The sequence below is a fragment of the Marmota marmota genome, unplaced genomic scaffold (assembly GCF_001458135.2).
Source record: "Marmota marmota marmota unplaced genomic scaffold, marMar, whole genome shotgun sequence".
Taxonomy (NCBI): domain Eukaryota; kingdom Metazoa; phylum Chordata; class Mammalia; order Rodentia; family Sciuridae; genus Marmota; species Marmota marmota.
Genome location: NW_026000016.1, coordinates 45,734,049 through 45,749,131, shown reverse-complemented (window position 1 = coordinate 45,749,131; position 15,083 = coordinate 45,734,049). Strand labels below are relative to the sequence as shown.

Genomic DNA, 15,083 nt, shown 5'->3' with positions numbered 1-15,083 from the left:
GGCCAGCCAGAGGAGCCAGGCAGGGGCGGAGGGCCCTGGCGTCTTGGATTTGGGGGCTGCTCCCCAAGCCCCAGGCACACAGGTGCCCCAGTAGTGAAGAGGACATGGGAGTCCCCTGGCAGGAGGGCCAGAGCCTGTCGATGATTCGTAAGTCTTCTGAAAGGATGTCAGGTTCTGGGAGGAGGCCCAGAGGGGGCAGGGGACCTAGGGGAAGCCCCAGACTCTCCTCCAACTCAGCTCTACGGTCCACTCCCCGGGTGGCTGGCCTATGTGCAGGCCAAGGGAGCGGAGAGCTGGGCAGGGCTCAGAACCTGAGGAAGCCCTTCTGGCCCAGCCAGGGGCCCTCCTTTCCCACATGCAGCAAGGACTCCTGCCCCCTGCTCCCCACCCCAGGTCTGCACCACATCTGCTCTAGGAAGCTGCAGCCTGTTCTTGGCCATGAGGTTCCAAGGCATGAAACAGCAAGGGCTTCCAGGGAGAGGGCCCCTGGGCAGAGGCACAGGAGTGGAAATAAGCCTCTGGCATGGTCAGGTGGACGAGGAGCCACCTGGGGTTCTTTGTGAGATGGCATGGAGCAAGGGGCCAGCTGAGTTCTGCCCAGAAAGCAGACAGAAATGGGACGTGACAAGGACCCACAGGAGCAGTGTGGCAGGAGGGAAGAGGGTTTAGAAGTCAGAGGAACCTGGTGCTCAAGGAAGGCCCAGCCCCTCACCTGTTCCCAGAAACAGGACCTTGGCCCCTGGCAAAGGTGCCAAGACATCGCACGAAGCCTCTAGGGGCACAGGCAGGAGGCACCGACCCCTGGTGGCAGCTGCACAGGCGCGGGAGGGCGGCACGAGCAAGCCGGGGTGTGCGTGGGTGGAAGCGAGGAGGGGCCGAGGGAGGAAACTGGCTTCCTGAATCCTTCTCAGTCCTCAAAGACAGACCGACAGACAGATAGACAGCTGGCAAGAGGCAGCCTGGGGAACACAGCTGCTTCAGTAAGTACCTGAAGCAGGGAGCAGGAGTGCTGTGCCCCAGGGTGGGGACAGCCCGGGGAAGGGGGTGTGTGGGAGGGCGAGTGGGCCCTTGGTGCCAGCTGGGGAGTGGGTGTCCATGCACCTGATGTCCCTGAAGCCAGGAGGGCAGGGAAGCCACAGGGAGCGCAGAGAACTGAGTGAAAGAGCCCTCCTGCTGCAGGAGAAGCCCTCTCTACCACCCGCACCTGCAAGGGCCCACGCTGTCCCCTCACCTCCATCCCTGTGGGCTTAGCAACTTAGACCCTGCTGTCTCAGCACCTGAGACCCTGGCTCTGAGAGATGGGGACTGCCCCTAGAAGAGGTGGCTTCATCACCTCCATGCCCCCACTCATGCCCCTAGCTGTCGCCTCACCATGCACTGTCGCTCAAGGGCTTGGTGAGGCCATTTCCTGTGACGGTTACAGAGGCGGGAGATGGGGGAAGGGCAGGAGGAGGAAGGAAACACCCCCAGGCTAACCTCCCAGGACGGGGACCCCAGAAGCCAGAAATTATCTTGGGAGTGGACCTACCAGCGGTTCGGAGAGGACCATGTGAGGGGCCAGCAGCCCGGTGGGTCTGGGTCTCCAACGGCCTCCAACACTGCCAGAGGCGTGCGCTTTCTCATTCAGGAGCAGTCCCACTGGTTAGAGTCAGGGGTGGCTTCTGAGAGCTTTGTCCCTTCCTTCTGTGTGGTTCCCACCATTGACCTTTCTCCCTGGCCTCCTCTCACCGGGACCCCAGCTTAGAGCCCTGTGCGCTTTGGTCTCCCTCCTTCTTCTCCCTCTGGATTCTTTCCTATCTTCATCCAGGACTCCACCCTTTATCTTTTCCTTATTCCAACCTCAGTCAGACTGTGGCCTGTGCCCTGGATCCCACCAAAGAGATCCTGTCCTTGGGCTGAAAATGAGGCCACCTCTTGAGGAACAGGGTTTGGGAGCCTCCTTCTGGCCAGACAGGCTGAGGCCAGCAGCTGCAGGGCCTTGTCTTCCAGGCAGACGTCATGGCCATGGCCGAGTGAGCCTCCCTTGGGCCAGTGCCCCACCCCAGCATGGTCCAGGCCTGTGGGGGGCGCTCCAGAGCACTGTGGCCGACCTCATCTTTAGGGGCAGCCAAGATGACCCAACCTCCACCTGCCAAAGCACCAGCCAAGAAGCATGTGCGGCTACAGGAGAGGTGAGATCTTCCCTGTGGAGAGGGTCTTCCCAGCCCTGGGCCCCGGCTCGCTTCTCCCCTCCCTCCATCTGCCCCTCCAGTTCTGATAGCTGAGTCCAGAGACCCTCTACTTTGGACTCCAATCTGGAAAGAAAACCCGATCATACTAATTTGCATATCCTTTGCATGTTCTTTGTGTTTCTGGGGCACAGAGTTTCATGTCAACCCTGAGCCTGCACCTTGAATCCTAGGTTTGGCTGGCTGTCCCTGGGGAGAGGTTGCGTGTAGGTGTGAGCCTGCGGGCCAGGTTGAGAAGGAGAAGAGGTGGCAGCGGGGAAGAGCAGTTGTTTCCGTGTTCCCTTATCTGGCTGACAAAGGGACAAAAGCATGCAGCAGGGCCCTGAACCCTCGAATGCACTAGGCCTCTGGAGCACTGACGAGGAGCCGCCTCCTCAAATGTACCCTATACAATAATAACTGTAACATAAACGGTTTTTATTGGGTGCTCGTTAGGCGGGGCTCCAATGTGGCTCTGATGCTGGATGTGCGCTCCCTGGGCACCGTGGAGCCCATCTGCTCCGTGAACACACCCCGGGAGGTCACCCTACACTTTCTGCGCACAGCTGGACACCCCCTGACCTGCTGGGCCCTGCAGCACCAGCCACCCAGCCCCAAGCAACTGGAGGAGGAATTCTTGGTAAGAACTTGGGGTCCCTTCTGCATCAGTCTGTCCTCTGTATTAGAGGTGCTCAGCTAGCCTCAGTCCGTCATGGACACCCTGGGCACTCTTTGCACCCTGGGGGCTCAGGAAAGGAGGTTGCCCCCATGTCTCCTCTTTTACTTTCCACCCTAGCCTGCTAAGAAGGGATGGCCAGGGTCCAGCACTAGTAAGAAAGGGAGGAAGGGGAGAAAAGCATGCTGGGAAAGGGAGCAGCTGTTCACTCATTTCTTCCCCTGCCAGAAGATCCCCTCAAACTTCGTCAACCCTGAAGACCTGGATATCCCTGGTCATGCCTCCAAGGACCGGTACAAGACCATCTTGCCAAGTAAGAGCGGCAGTGGGGATGGAGGGAGGTAGGCACTCTGCCCAGGACTGGCAAGCTTCAGAAGGCAAGATGCACAGCCTGGGTGAAGGAAGGACAAGAGAACTTGGAAATATTCTTTCCCTGATGAGGGAAAGAAGGGGCAATAATCGCAGCAGCAGCGATGATAAAATTTGCAAATGCCTACTGTGGGCCAGGTACTGCCCTCCACCCTTTTGGTTCATTCATTTCTCCCAGTGTCCCTGTGAAGCTGGCATGATGGTATTAGTATGCCCATTTTGCAAATGAGGAAACCGAGGGACAGAGGATTACATAGCTTGCCCAAGGTCACACAGCTCCCTGTACCAAAACTTCCTCATCTTCCTCCCATGTAGGGAGGCTTCACAGCAGCAGAGGTTTCTGGGAGGATACCCCAAGACATAGAGGGCTTTGAGAAACACACATGGAGGCTGGGCAGGTTGGGATGGGGGACGCTGGGCTGACAAGCCAGGGCTAGCACCTCCTGCTCTGCAGAGACCTCTGAGCCTCTCCCCCCCACCCCCGCCCTGAGAGCAGCCCCATCAGGCTGCCCCCTGCAGTGACTCCACACTGGGGTTACCTCCTGCTGGTACTCCCTTCCTCCTCCTGCGCCTCTGCCAGCTGAGATGGGTTCAGAGGCTGGGAGTGCTCCGCCAAGTGGAGAGGATGTGAGTTTAGTCCTTTCCTAATTCTGACCAGCCCTGCAGCCACCAGAGAGGGGACAGTCCCCTTGCCTGAGATTTCCCTGGCCTCTGGGCCTCCTCTGTTCATAGCCAGGCTGGCTCTGGAGGGGAGTATCCCCTCTCCTTTCCTCACAGGCCTGCTTCTTTATCCTCGTTTGGATTTGATTTGGAGAACTCCCATCCCCTAGAGGAGAAACCACAGGATCTAGTAGCTGAATGAAATCTGAGTCCGAGTCCCACTTAACCACCAAGTGATCTTGGGCAAGTCACTCCTCTGGACCCCATATCCATCACTGAAAAGACACTCTTTCTCTACAGCACTTCTTTTTCCAATTTTACTCGTATTTTCCTGTTCTGCACCCTCACTGATCTCAAGAGTAGATCGTTACAAGAACTTCCTGTGTGATCTTTGCAGCTCCGTGCCCTTTCCTCTCTAGTCTATCCCACACAGTACCACTCAGTTAGCCTTCCCAAGTTATGGCTGGAAATTGATATCAATCTCCCACTCAAAATTATTCTGTGGTTGCCTATTATCTACATATAAAATAATCCAGTGGGCATTGGGCTACTTGCTATATATAAAGGACTGTGACAGTCACAAGTCTTTTCTCTGAGTCAGTTAGAGTCTGTATTAGTTGGTCACCTTTTGACCTCTGACCGCCACTGATTTTTACTTCCTAGATCCTCAGAGCCGTGTCTGTCTCGGTCGGGTGCAGAGCCAGGAGGATGGAGATTACATCAATGCCAACTACATCCGAGTGAGTAGCCGGGCTGCAGTACCGGCGCAACGGTAGTGTGATGGGATTGTGTTTGAAGATGTCAGATGGTATCTCCCAGCTGTGGCTGGTAGGTCAGGGGCGTTGATGTCCCTGTCTGCTCTGACTCATTGCTGTCACAGCCCTGCCAGGCTGGATGGACACTAAACAGACCCAAAGTCACCAACCTAGAAAACATGCTAAAAATTTTCTGAAAAGAAGAGATGCCAAATTTCCTTAAACCACCTTATCACCCTGTGTATGTCAAGTCTCTAAACCTGGCAGGAAAATGAACATTGCTGAACCTAGCCATTAGCTTCTTAAAGGCTAATGACTCCTGAAATCTTCATGGGAGAGACCAACACAAATAGTAACACCCACCCCCACCAACCGCCCAGGCTCCCCCCAGATATTCATGGGAGAGGCCAATGCAAATACGGAAGAACCCCCACCCATGTGCTTTTCCCAAACATCCCCTCCTTTGTGGAAATGGTTGGATTAATGTCCAAGTAATAGGAACCTAAAAGCAAGGTGGGCTCTCTACCCCAACTTCTCACCTCTGTCCACCCTAAGTAGAAATAGAAGCAGCCCCCTCTAGTGGCCAACATGGGTATGACAGCAGTTGAGGCTGCAGGCCGAATAGCTGTTGTCAGAAAAGCAGTGCAGACCCAAGGTCTTCCACTAGTCAGGCAAAACTAGCAGAACAGTGGGCTGGATTTCACCATCACCTTGAGGAACAGGAAACTGAGGATCCTGAAGGTGACAGAGACAGGCCTGAGAGAGGGTGCTACATTTCACTGCTAAATATATAAGAGTGATATATAAAAGTGAAACATTAATTCACAATCAATGAACAATTTTGGTATTTTGTGCTAGAAGAAAGCAGCAAGGGAGGAAGGGAACAAACTTTTATATAGCACCCATTATATGCCAGACTCTTAGTATATTGTATTAACTTTAATGCACACTACATTCCTGCAAGAGAGATATCAGTATGCCCAGTTTACAGATAGGAAGCTGGGACTTACAGAAGCTAGGTAACTTGCTTATAATAGCATAACTAGGAAACATCAGAACAGGGATTTGAACTCACATGTTCCTCACTCCAGAACCCATGTCCTGGGCTGGGGATGTGGCTCAGTGGTAGAGCACTTGTCTAGCCTGTACCAGGCCCTGGGTTCAATTAAAAAACAACAACAAAAAGACCTTGTCCTTTCCACCCTGTGGCTTCTGAGAGTGTGTGTGCTTGTACACGTGCGTGTGTTCACTGGCTTCAGCCTGATCCAGCACCTGCAGAGCCTGGGCTTTCCCTGGCACCCGGATCTCACTGCCTCCCTGTGCTCCCACCTCCCCAGGGCTACGATGGGCAGGAGAAGGTTTATATCGCGACCCAGGGTCCCATGCCCAACACCGTGTCAGACTTCTGGGAGATGGTGTGGCAAGAAGAAGTGTGCCTTATTGTCATGCTCACTCAGCTCCGAGAGGGCAAGGAGGTAGGCGGCAGAGCCACAGTCCTTGGTGAACCCCCAAAAGGGCTACATCCTGCCCCAACACACTCACACACCCCCACGCAGGCAGCTTGGCACCACAGGCTCCCTGGGAGCTAAGAACACTGACAGGCAACCCTGGCTCTTGTCTGAGCTATTCTCCAGGTAGCGGGGTCTTGGCCAAAATATGAGATGGGACGAATACTTGGCCTGCAGGGTCAAACTCAGGAGAGCCAAGTCCCAGTTGCTGACCTCCCCAGAGGAGATGGGATATGCAGGGTGAGACCAGCCCCCTCAGAGCTTCCCCAACCCCTGCTGCAGCTGATAGACACCCCCCTTCTGACTCCTAGCTCCCTCCCTTCTAGAAATGTGTCCACTACTGGCCCACAAAAGAGGAAACCTATGGACCCTTCCAGATACGCATCCAGGATACCAAAGAATGCCCAGAATACACTGTGCGGCAGCTCACCATCCAGGTACCACCCCAGGGAAGTTGGACCACCCCCAGCATCTCTGGGCCTCAGGCCCAACCTTTGCTGGGAGCCAAGCTTGCTCATCCAAATCTTGAGCCCACATCTAAAAGAGGCGTTTGATCCACAGAAGAGAGACTTGGGCACTGACCTCAGGGAGCCCCTAGTCTAATAGCACAGAGGGAACAAATCATATAGGAATGGACAGGAAGCCACTCTACCCCTGCTGAGTGGTCCAGCAAGGAGAGGAAGGATCCAGAGTGCGCTGAAGGAATGAGAGGAGGTTGGAAGGGATGTGTAACAGTCCACGTGAAAGTGCTTTAGAAAGGTTTTCTATGATTGCATAGTGTTTTCCATTTTTCAAAACATTTCTTTGTTGATTCATTATTTTCCAAGCATCCCAGGAAGTAAACCAATATATCACCGTTCCCACTTTTTAGGCAAAGAAAACGGGGTTATGTGCTAGTCAGAGGCAGAGTCAAGCCTTGAACTTGGGTCTTTCCCTGTCCCAGGACGGTGCTCCTTCACTGGGTTTAGCGTGGCGGGATGATGAGCCGGAAGAGTCAGCCCTGCCCGCTCTGAGCTGACGACTCCCCCACAGGGTTATTGTAGCCCCTGCCCTCCTCTAATGCCACAGAAGGTGGGCAGTGCCCCTCCCCCGGCCCCCGTCCTTACGCCTTGTCTCTATCCCAGCACCAGGAGGAACGCCGGTCAGTTAAACACATCCTCTTCTCAGCCTGGCCTGACCACCAGACGCCGGAATCAGCCGGGCCCCTGCTGCGCCTGGTGGCTGAGGTGGAGGACAGCCCAGAGACAGCTGCCAACACCGGGCCCATCGTGGTCCACTGCAGGTGGGGGACCGCTGCTTCCACCGTGGCCTGGATCCCATGCTCCCCTCCCTCCCACTGGGTCTGGGAAGGGGGTCGGAGCAGAAGAGCATCAGGCAGGCCTAGTTCTTACTTGGACAGGAATCTGTGTCATTCAGCAAGTGTTCTGCTCTTACTACCTCCTTCCCGCAGAACCCAGACATCTCTGCACACCCGGGCACAATGCAGAGAGGCGTCAGAATATCGGGAAGCTCCTAGTTGGCTATTAAAAGGAAACATGTACAATCCCTGCTGTTAGGGGATCATTCAACATGTATTTATCGAAAACCTCTTATTGTCAGGCACAATGTTAGACTCTAAGTAGGTAACAGTAACCGAAGTAGTTTGGATTCTTCCCTGACAGTTTTAGGGCCTGGTGGGAATGATGGCAGATTAAACAACTAAACACAACACGATGCTGTGAGAGCTCTGATGGGCAGTGTAGAGTCAGGTTGCCTAACTCAGACTTTAACCAGAGGTTTTCCAAGAGGAAGGACAGCTAAGCTACCCTAGGACCTGTAAGGGAAATGATCAAGTGAGAAGGGACAGGGGAAGCATTCCAAGCAGACGGAACAGCACACACAAAGGCCGAGAGAAGAAATTTAAAACTTGGTCCATTACTGGCTGCAGGGTGGGAGGGTGAGAGGGTGGGCCATTACGTGTGGGAATAATGATGGGAGATGATTCCAGAAGGCAAGTGAAGGCCACGTGAAGAGCAGCCTTAGAGGGCTGACTAAAACACTTGGGTTTATTTTATTGTTTATTTATTTAGGTGCCAAGGATAGAACCCAAGACCTTGGATTTGTCATTTTATTTCTTTGAGGCTTTTTGGTTCTGTTTGTTTGGGTACTGGGGATTGAATCCAACGCCTCCCACATGCTGGCCAGTGCTCTGCCACCAAGCTACATCACCAGCCCTTTCTATTTTATTTTTGAGGCATGGTCTTCTAAGGGTCTTGCTAAGCTGCCCAGGCTGGCCTCACATTTGTGATCTTCCTGCCTCAGTCTTCCAAACTTGCTGAGGTTCCAGGCATGCACCACCCAGCCTGGCTCAGATTTGCTATTTTAAAAGGATGCTTTGGCTACAGAATGAAAGTAGGAGTGGGTGGGGGGTGACACAGGGGACAGATAAAGCAAGGAGACCACTGGGGAGTGGACATCCGAAATAAAACAACATCCAGGCAAAAAAGTATAAATTAGAGGGGCCTCCTGGGCTCACCCACAGGTGACCCCTGGATATAGGTGCTGGGTGTCATTAGTGGTTTCTATCAGGGGTCATGCAAGAGTTGTTCAAGAAGGGTTTTGAAATAAAGGGCAAGATAGCGCACAGCAGAGAGAAGAGGACTGTGGATGGAATGGAGGGAGGCGTAGAGGGAGCAGGCCTAGGTAGCCGTGGAGGCTGAGTATAAACTGGGAGGAAGTCATATTCAGATAAGGAGGGCCTGAGGGAGCAGCCAGCCCACAGTGGGGCACCGTCAGTTGGAAACTGTTGTAGATTGTTACGCAGAAAAGAGATCATTGCAATGTCCACAGGAACCGGAAGGTGACCTGGACTAGGCCTGGAGTGAGGCTGAGGAGCAGTGCAGGCTCAGGGCTGGGGCATGGTTCAGTGGTAGAGCGCATGCTTAGCATGCAGGAGACGGGTTCATCTCCCCCAATGCAAAGAGAGGCAAACTCCTCCAGAGGTGCTGGAAGCTGGGGTATAGCGTTCCATCCTCAGAATCCTGCCCCACAAATACAGCACCTTGAGGTCATTTTGTTGTTGTTGTTGTTTGGTACCAGGGATTGAACCCAGGGGCACTCAACCACTGAGCCACATCCCCAGCCCTTTTTAATATTTTATTTAGAGACAGGATCTCACTGAGTTGCTTAGGGCCTTGCTAAGTTGCTGAGGCTGGCTTTGAACTTGCAATCCTCCTGCCTCAGCCTCCAGAGTCACTGGGAATACAGTCATGCACCACCACGCCCAGCACGTCCCATTTTTGTCCATCGATTTGGGACCCGGCTCCCACGTTTCCTGTTCACCTTACTCCCTTGCTTCTTCCCTCCTGTGACCTCCCCGTCTTCTCTCTGGTTATATCCAGTGCAGGGATTGGCCGGACAGGCTGCTTCATAGCCACCCGAATTGGCTGCCAACAGCTGAAGGCCCGAGGGGAAGTGGACATTCTGGGCATTGTGTGCCAACTGCGGCTAGACAGGTGGGTGCATGATAAACAGGACTAGTCATGCTAATGAGTGGCCAGGGCCCTTGGGCATCAGCACCACTAGACAATCACCATCAAGCACTCTTTCAAGAAAGGAAAGGATCCCTTTGGCTTAAGAGCTGTTTATTTTGCAGCTAACATCCAGGAATGAATCTCTATTTGGAATTTTAGCTTGGGGCCTGGAATTAAATATGCCACCCTATGGACTTCCCAGGACCCTTCAATTTCTCGTGCATTCCCCAGCCTCTTCCAAATGCCTATTTGGGAGAGCTTGAAAAAAAAAAAAAAAAAGATACAGTTGATTCTAGATATGAGGTGGCCATGGGCAAGTCCCGATGCTTACTGGATTTAGAGATTGAGAAGCAGGGTCCAAATTCCCACTTGCATCTTACTGAGCTGTCTCTAAATTTCTCTGGGTCCATTCCTTCATCCTCAGAGTGCTATTGAAAGGAATAGGTTAATTTATATGAAAATTTATATGAATTTATATGAAAGTATTTTGGAAAGCGGGAACTGCTATACAAATGCACAGAATTACTATTTTTACTTTTAGGATTATTAGAAAGGAAAACTTGTGGCTCAGGGATATTCCTGACCCACCCTGAGGAAATCAGAAGTTTGGTTTTGCTCAGGAGCTAAATGGATCAGAGAAGACCAAGTGTCAATGTAGGGTACTTCCCCCTTAGTACCCAGCCTCCCTCTCTTGAGGGGAAGCTTGAGGGTCCTCAAGGAGGAATAGAAAGTAGTAAAATTAACACAGGGGAGGGAGAAAGACAGGACTTTCCCAGTAAGACCAGGGAGATGTTTGACCCCAGCCATTCAGCAGGCTCCTTGTCCCTCCTTCGATCATGGTCTGTTTCTTCCTGCAGAGGAGGAATGATCCAGACTGCGGAGCAATACCAGTTCCTGCACCACACTTTGGCCCTATATGCAGCCCAGCTGCCCCAGGAACCCAGCCCCTGACCCCTGCCACCCTCCACCAGCCCAGGTGCCAACCGCCCTTCAGGCCTGGGTTTGGGGAAGTGGGCTGTGGGATCTGGGGTACCCCCTGCATGACAGTGGGAAGGGATGCCCCATTAGTGAGCACTTAGGGTTCCAGGAAGCTGAATCAGCAAGAATGAGAGGCCAGGCTTCAGGTGTCCCCACTGGCCACTCCTCTGCCTCCCCTAGTGGCCCCAGATGGGTAATAGAGGAGCCTTCAAATCTCTGACCTTAAAGATAGGAGCTGGCACAGACTGAGACACAAGCCCAGGTGTGTTGTTCTTCCCGAAAATGCTCTTTGTGAGCATTCAATCTTCTCATTTATGTCATGGACATAAAGTGCTCTGCTGTCATAAGGGAAGCAATCAGAGAAGTTCCCAGCTGCTGTTCCAGTGGTCTCTCCTTTTCCTGGGGCTGGCAAGAGGGTGATTCCAAGATAATCCTCCACCCAGGCCCTGCCTAAGCACTGGCAAGATGAAGAGCTGGGAAAAGTCTGGTTCTGACCTCAGTCAGATTCTCAGCATCCTGGCAGGCTCCCTGCTCCACCCTATGCATCAGTGAGTGCTGGATGACCCACTCGAAGGTGAACAAAGACCCAGGTGATTCCTGTTTCCATGCATGTATCCTGAGAGGAGGCTACAGCGATGATCAGGCATGTCAGTTGAAACCTCTGAAAGAGAGAATATGTGGGGACAAATCAGAGGCCAAGAAGGCTGCCCCTGCCTACATAACTGCCTGCCACTTACCCATCTACTTTCTGTGGAGCCCCAACACTCTCTGCTTTGCTCTATGACCTCAGAAGATACCCTGGGTGCCCAGGAAGCACCAAAGAAAGAGGAGACAGGAGGAGACAAAGAACTCCATCTGATTCAAAAACCCCCACCCCCACCATATCCTCCATGCCCTGCATTTGCAGAGTACATCTGGAGAGCTTGGCTGTTTCCAGAACATTCTGAGTTCCAACCACCCCGTACAGACAGACGGGCTCACACTGAATTGCAACCCCTCATATCTACCCCAGAGAACTAATCACCATTCATCTCAACACGATTTCCAGGGCAACCCAGATTTATCTCAGGGCTCAACTACAAAATCTCAGGAAGGTACCCAAACCCTGAGCCTTTCTTGACTCTGAGGATGATGGTAGTAAAACACCATTCTCCGTGAAAACCCCAAGGAGCTGGTCCCAGAAAGCAGCTGGGCTCCCCTCTCATGATGTCTCTTTTAAAGGACATGTAGTGCTGCTGTTGAGGTTCATTTTCTTCATGCTTCTGCTTGGCCTTATGGAGAAGTCCCTTCATTCTTCATAGGCCTGGAGTGGGCTCACCTATACCTCCACCTTCCAGAGCCCTGTGAGAGGCACCACCATCTGTGCCACCCAAGCGAGGTGGAGGGCTCTCAAGTGCCTGATCCTGCCCTGAGCTCAGACCCAGTCTGGAGGAAAGCAATGGCATAGCACCCAAGGGCACCCTTCTGCACTGTGAGTAACCTTGCTCCAGAGCTCAGAGGGTACCAGCTCTGGAGAAGTAACCAAGTGGAAAAAATAAAGACTTGTTGGATGACTGACTGATTCCTTCTTTCCATCTTCTCAAGCCTCTGGGGCTCTTTATAGCAATACAGTTTACTCCACAGACCAGTTACAGGCTGCAGCAATCTTTACCCCTGGGATGTTCATTTTTCTAGCACTTCCAAGGATAGGAAACAAAGTGCAACTGTAAATCAATTTAGGAAATGAGACCTAGGTATGCTATCTTAGCCTGACCAGGCTGCTATAGCAAAATAGCTCAAACTGGGTGGTTATTTAAACAACAGAAACTGGGGCTGAGGGGCTGGGGTTGTGGCTCAGCGGTTGTGTGCTTGCCTAGTATGTGGCGCTGGGTTCGATCCTCAGCACTGCATAAAAAGAAATAAATAAAATAAAGGTATTTTGTCCAACTACAACTAAAAAAAAAAATTAAAAAGAAAGAAAGAAACTGGGGCTGAGGATGTAGCTCAGTGGTAGGTTGCTTGCTAGCACATACAAGGCCTTATAGTCAATCCCAGCACCACACAAGCACAAACACAAACACAAATTCAAGAAATTTGTTTCTCAATGTTCTGAATAATAGGAAGTCCAAGATCAATGTGCTTATAGATTCAGTTTTTGGTTAGGACCCACATTCTGGCTCATAAGCAGAGCCTTCTGTTTCCTTGCCTGATGGAAGGGGCATAGGCTCTGGGCTAGACTGCACGTGTTTGTTCTCTCTCTCTCTCTCTCTCTCTCTCTCTTTCCTCTCTCTCCTCCCTCTCTCTCTCTCTCCTCTTTTATAAGGACACTAATCCTATCTAGTAGGGCTCCACCTCATGACTTAATCCCATGCCCCACCTCCTAATACCATCACTTGGGAGATTAGGATTTCAACATATTAATTTGGGGGAGACATATTCAGTCATTCAGCATATCAAGTACATTAGGAGCTAAAGGGAGACTTATAAAAGGTACAGACTAGACAGACAGTGCTTAATAAACCAGAATGTTATACTGGTCTAAGGTGGGGATTCCTCCACTTTGGCAACTATTTGGTCAGTTGGGGTCATCTAACTCTTGGGTAGGTTTGATGGATATGATTGATGTTGAGAGTTTATTTGCCTTTGATTGAGAGAGTAGACTCCATAGGAGTATTCTTGGAAATCAAATTAAAGGAGCATCCAACAGAAGCTGGGAACTGCCCTGAAGCTGGGGACTAGTGAGGTACAGCTGGCTGGGTGAGCAGGCCCGGTGGTTAGTTCCTGCAAGAGAGGAGTGGAGGCGTCTCTGCGGTCCTACACCACCCACTATCAGTTCTGCTCTGGAAGAAAACTTTACTTTTTACCAAAACAGCACATATTTCCCTTTGCCACAGATGTTCCTCACTGGGGATCCCCTGCCAGGATTTTTGTCTGTTTCATTGTCGTCATGATACTAGCAATAATCAGCATTAAGTTCAAACATCTATTTCACTTTGGACCAGAGGCCCTCCTGAACAAGTAGCCTGGGCAAGTTGTGGTTAACAAAACAAGATGGAGTATTAAAAGACCCAAATGTGGCTGTTACTCTCCCCTGGGTACATTTTAGAGGAGGGGACTCAGTACCCAGGGATATTGAGAAGCAGGGATTAAGAAACAAAAAGCCTCCATTGCCTCCCTTTCCTAGAGATCTCATCTCTGTGTCCTGGAAAGTGGGCGACACCAGCACCCCTTTCTTCAAACTGGAGACGCTGTTGCTTAGTGGCACCTCACCCGCATCAGGACCACCACCCTTGAAGAACGAAGGAGTGGCAATAAGCGCTCAGTGGACCAAGAAGAGAGAGAAAATAAAATTCGCCTCCTCTCCCGAGCGCCCGGCCTCGTCGCTGCCAGTCAACCCCTACCCTCGCAGCCCCGGCTTCCCCGCCCACCGCTCGCGGGCGTCGGCCCCTGGCTGCGGGCGAGGGAGGAGCGCGCGCTCGGGTGCGAGCAGGACGCTGCCCGGNAGATGGGATTTCCAAGAACCGTGATGTGGCCAAATATTGATACAAAATGCTGAATAGATAGGTAGGCAAAGGATAGTGGCCCCCAGCCTAGCACTGCCACCTGCCTAGTTGTTACCCAACTATGCAGGACCTGAGTCTCCCTGACAGGTCTCAGCATCCCCCAGGGGTGGAGTTATTACTACTACACTTGGTCTGAAGCAGCAGGACAGATGGAAAGCTGGAGGGGCTGGTACTCAGGTCATGATTGGGCACTGGCTTCCTTCCCTATTCATGCTCTGCAGGTGACCTCTGCCCCTTCCTCTACCCAGCATCTCCTGCCAGGGCAGAACGTCTAGTTTGTGGCTAAGGTTTGGGGCATGATGTTTTCTGACATGCTTCTCGGCTCCTGTCTGCCTAAGCTCTAACTCCAGGGTCAGAGACTCCTTGGTTAGACTTGGCATTGACTTGGCTCTTGGGATCCCAGAGCAGCAGCACACCTGCACTCCTACTTGGCTCTGCAGGCCTCAGTGGCTGGGCTTCTAGGCATTTAGTTCTGGGAGATGTCTCTGGAGTAAGACCAAGAGGAGAAACAAGTCACCTCCTGTCCCCAAGGAAACTCTCCTCGTGGAGCATTATTAAAGCCATGCTCCTGGGCAGGGATCGACAAGTACCCAGGTGGGTTCAGTTTCTGGGTCTGGAGGCCCCCTCTGGATGAGCATCAATCCAGATGGGAGGCTATGACATAGGGCAGCAACAGAACCCAAGAATCCCAAATGCTGCTGCCAGGGTCAAGAGTTTCTGGGATGTTCAGGGAAAGTTCCCTCTCTCTAGTCCAGGAAAACCTTGAGACATATTTTAGGGTTTTGTGGGGCCCAGGAAACCTTGGGACAGACTCTAGGGTTGTCCAGGGAACTGGTCCTAGACCCAAAGATGGGATTTCCAAGAACCGTGATTTAG

The 15,083-nt window shown here is 52.3% G+C and overlaps 1 protein-coding gene across 8 annotated transcripts; it reads left to right on the top strand.

Moving 5' to 3' along the window:
- The first annotated feature begins 823 nt into the window (after positions 1-823).
- Positions 824-12,218, top strand: Ptpn7 (protein tyrosine phosphatase non-receptor type 7). Of its 8 annotated transcripts, XM_015483838.2 has the most exons (11): positions 824-980; positions 1,990-2,171; positions 2,664-2,847; positions 3,112-3,196; positions 4,576-4,652; positions 6,005-6,142; positions 6,502-6,612; positions 7,300-7,457; positions 9,556-9,669; positions 10,545-10,663; positions 11,109-12,218. In XM_015483838.2, exons 2-10 carry the CDS (start codon positions 2,047-2,049, stop codon positions 10,636-10,638), a joined length of 1,086 nt encoding a protein of 361 aa, XP_015339324.1. In that variant the 5' UTR covers positions 824-980; positions 1,990-2,046; the 3' UTR covers positions 10,639-10,663; positions 11,109-12,218. The 8 variants fall into 8 exon arrangements, with proteins under 8 accessions (XP_015339324.1, XP_048665642.1, XP_015339326.1 ...); XM_048809685.1 differs by lacking the exon at positions 10,545-10,663 and having other exon boundaries at positions 3,115-3,196; XM_015483840.2 differs by having other exon boundaries at positions 3,115-3,196; positions 10,545-12,218.
- The last annotated feature ends 2,865 nt before the right edge of the window (positions 12,219-15,083 follow it).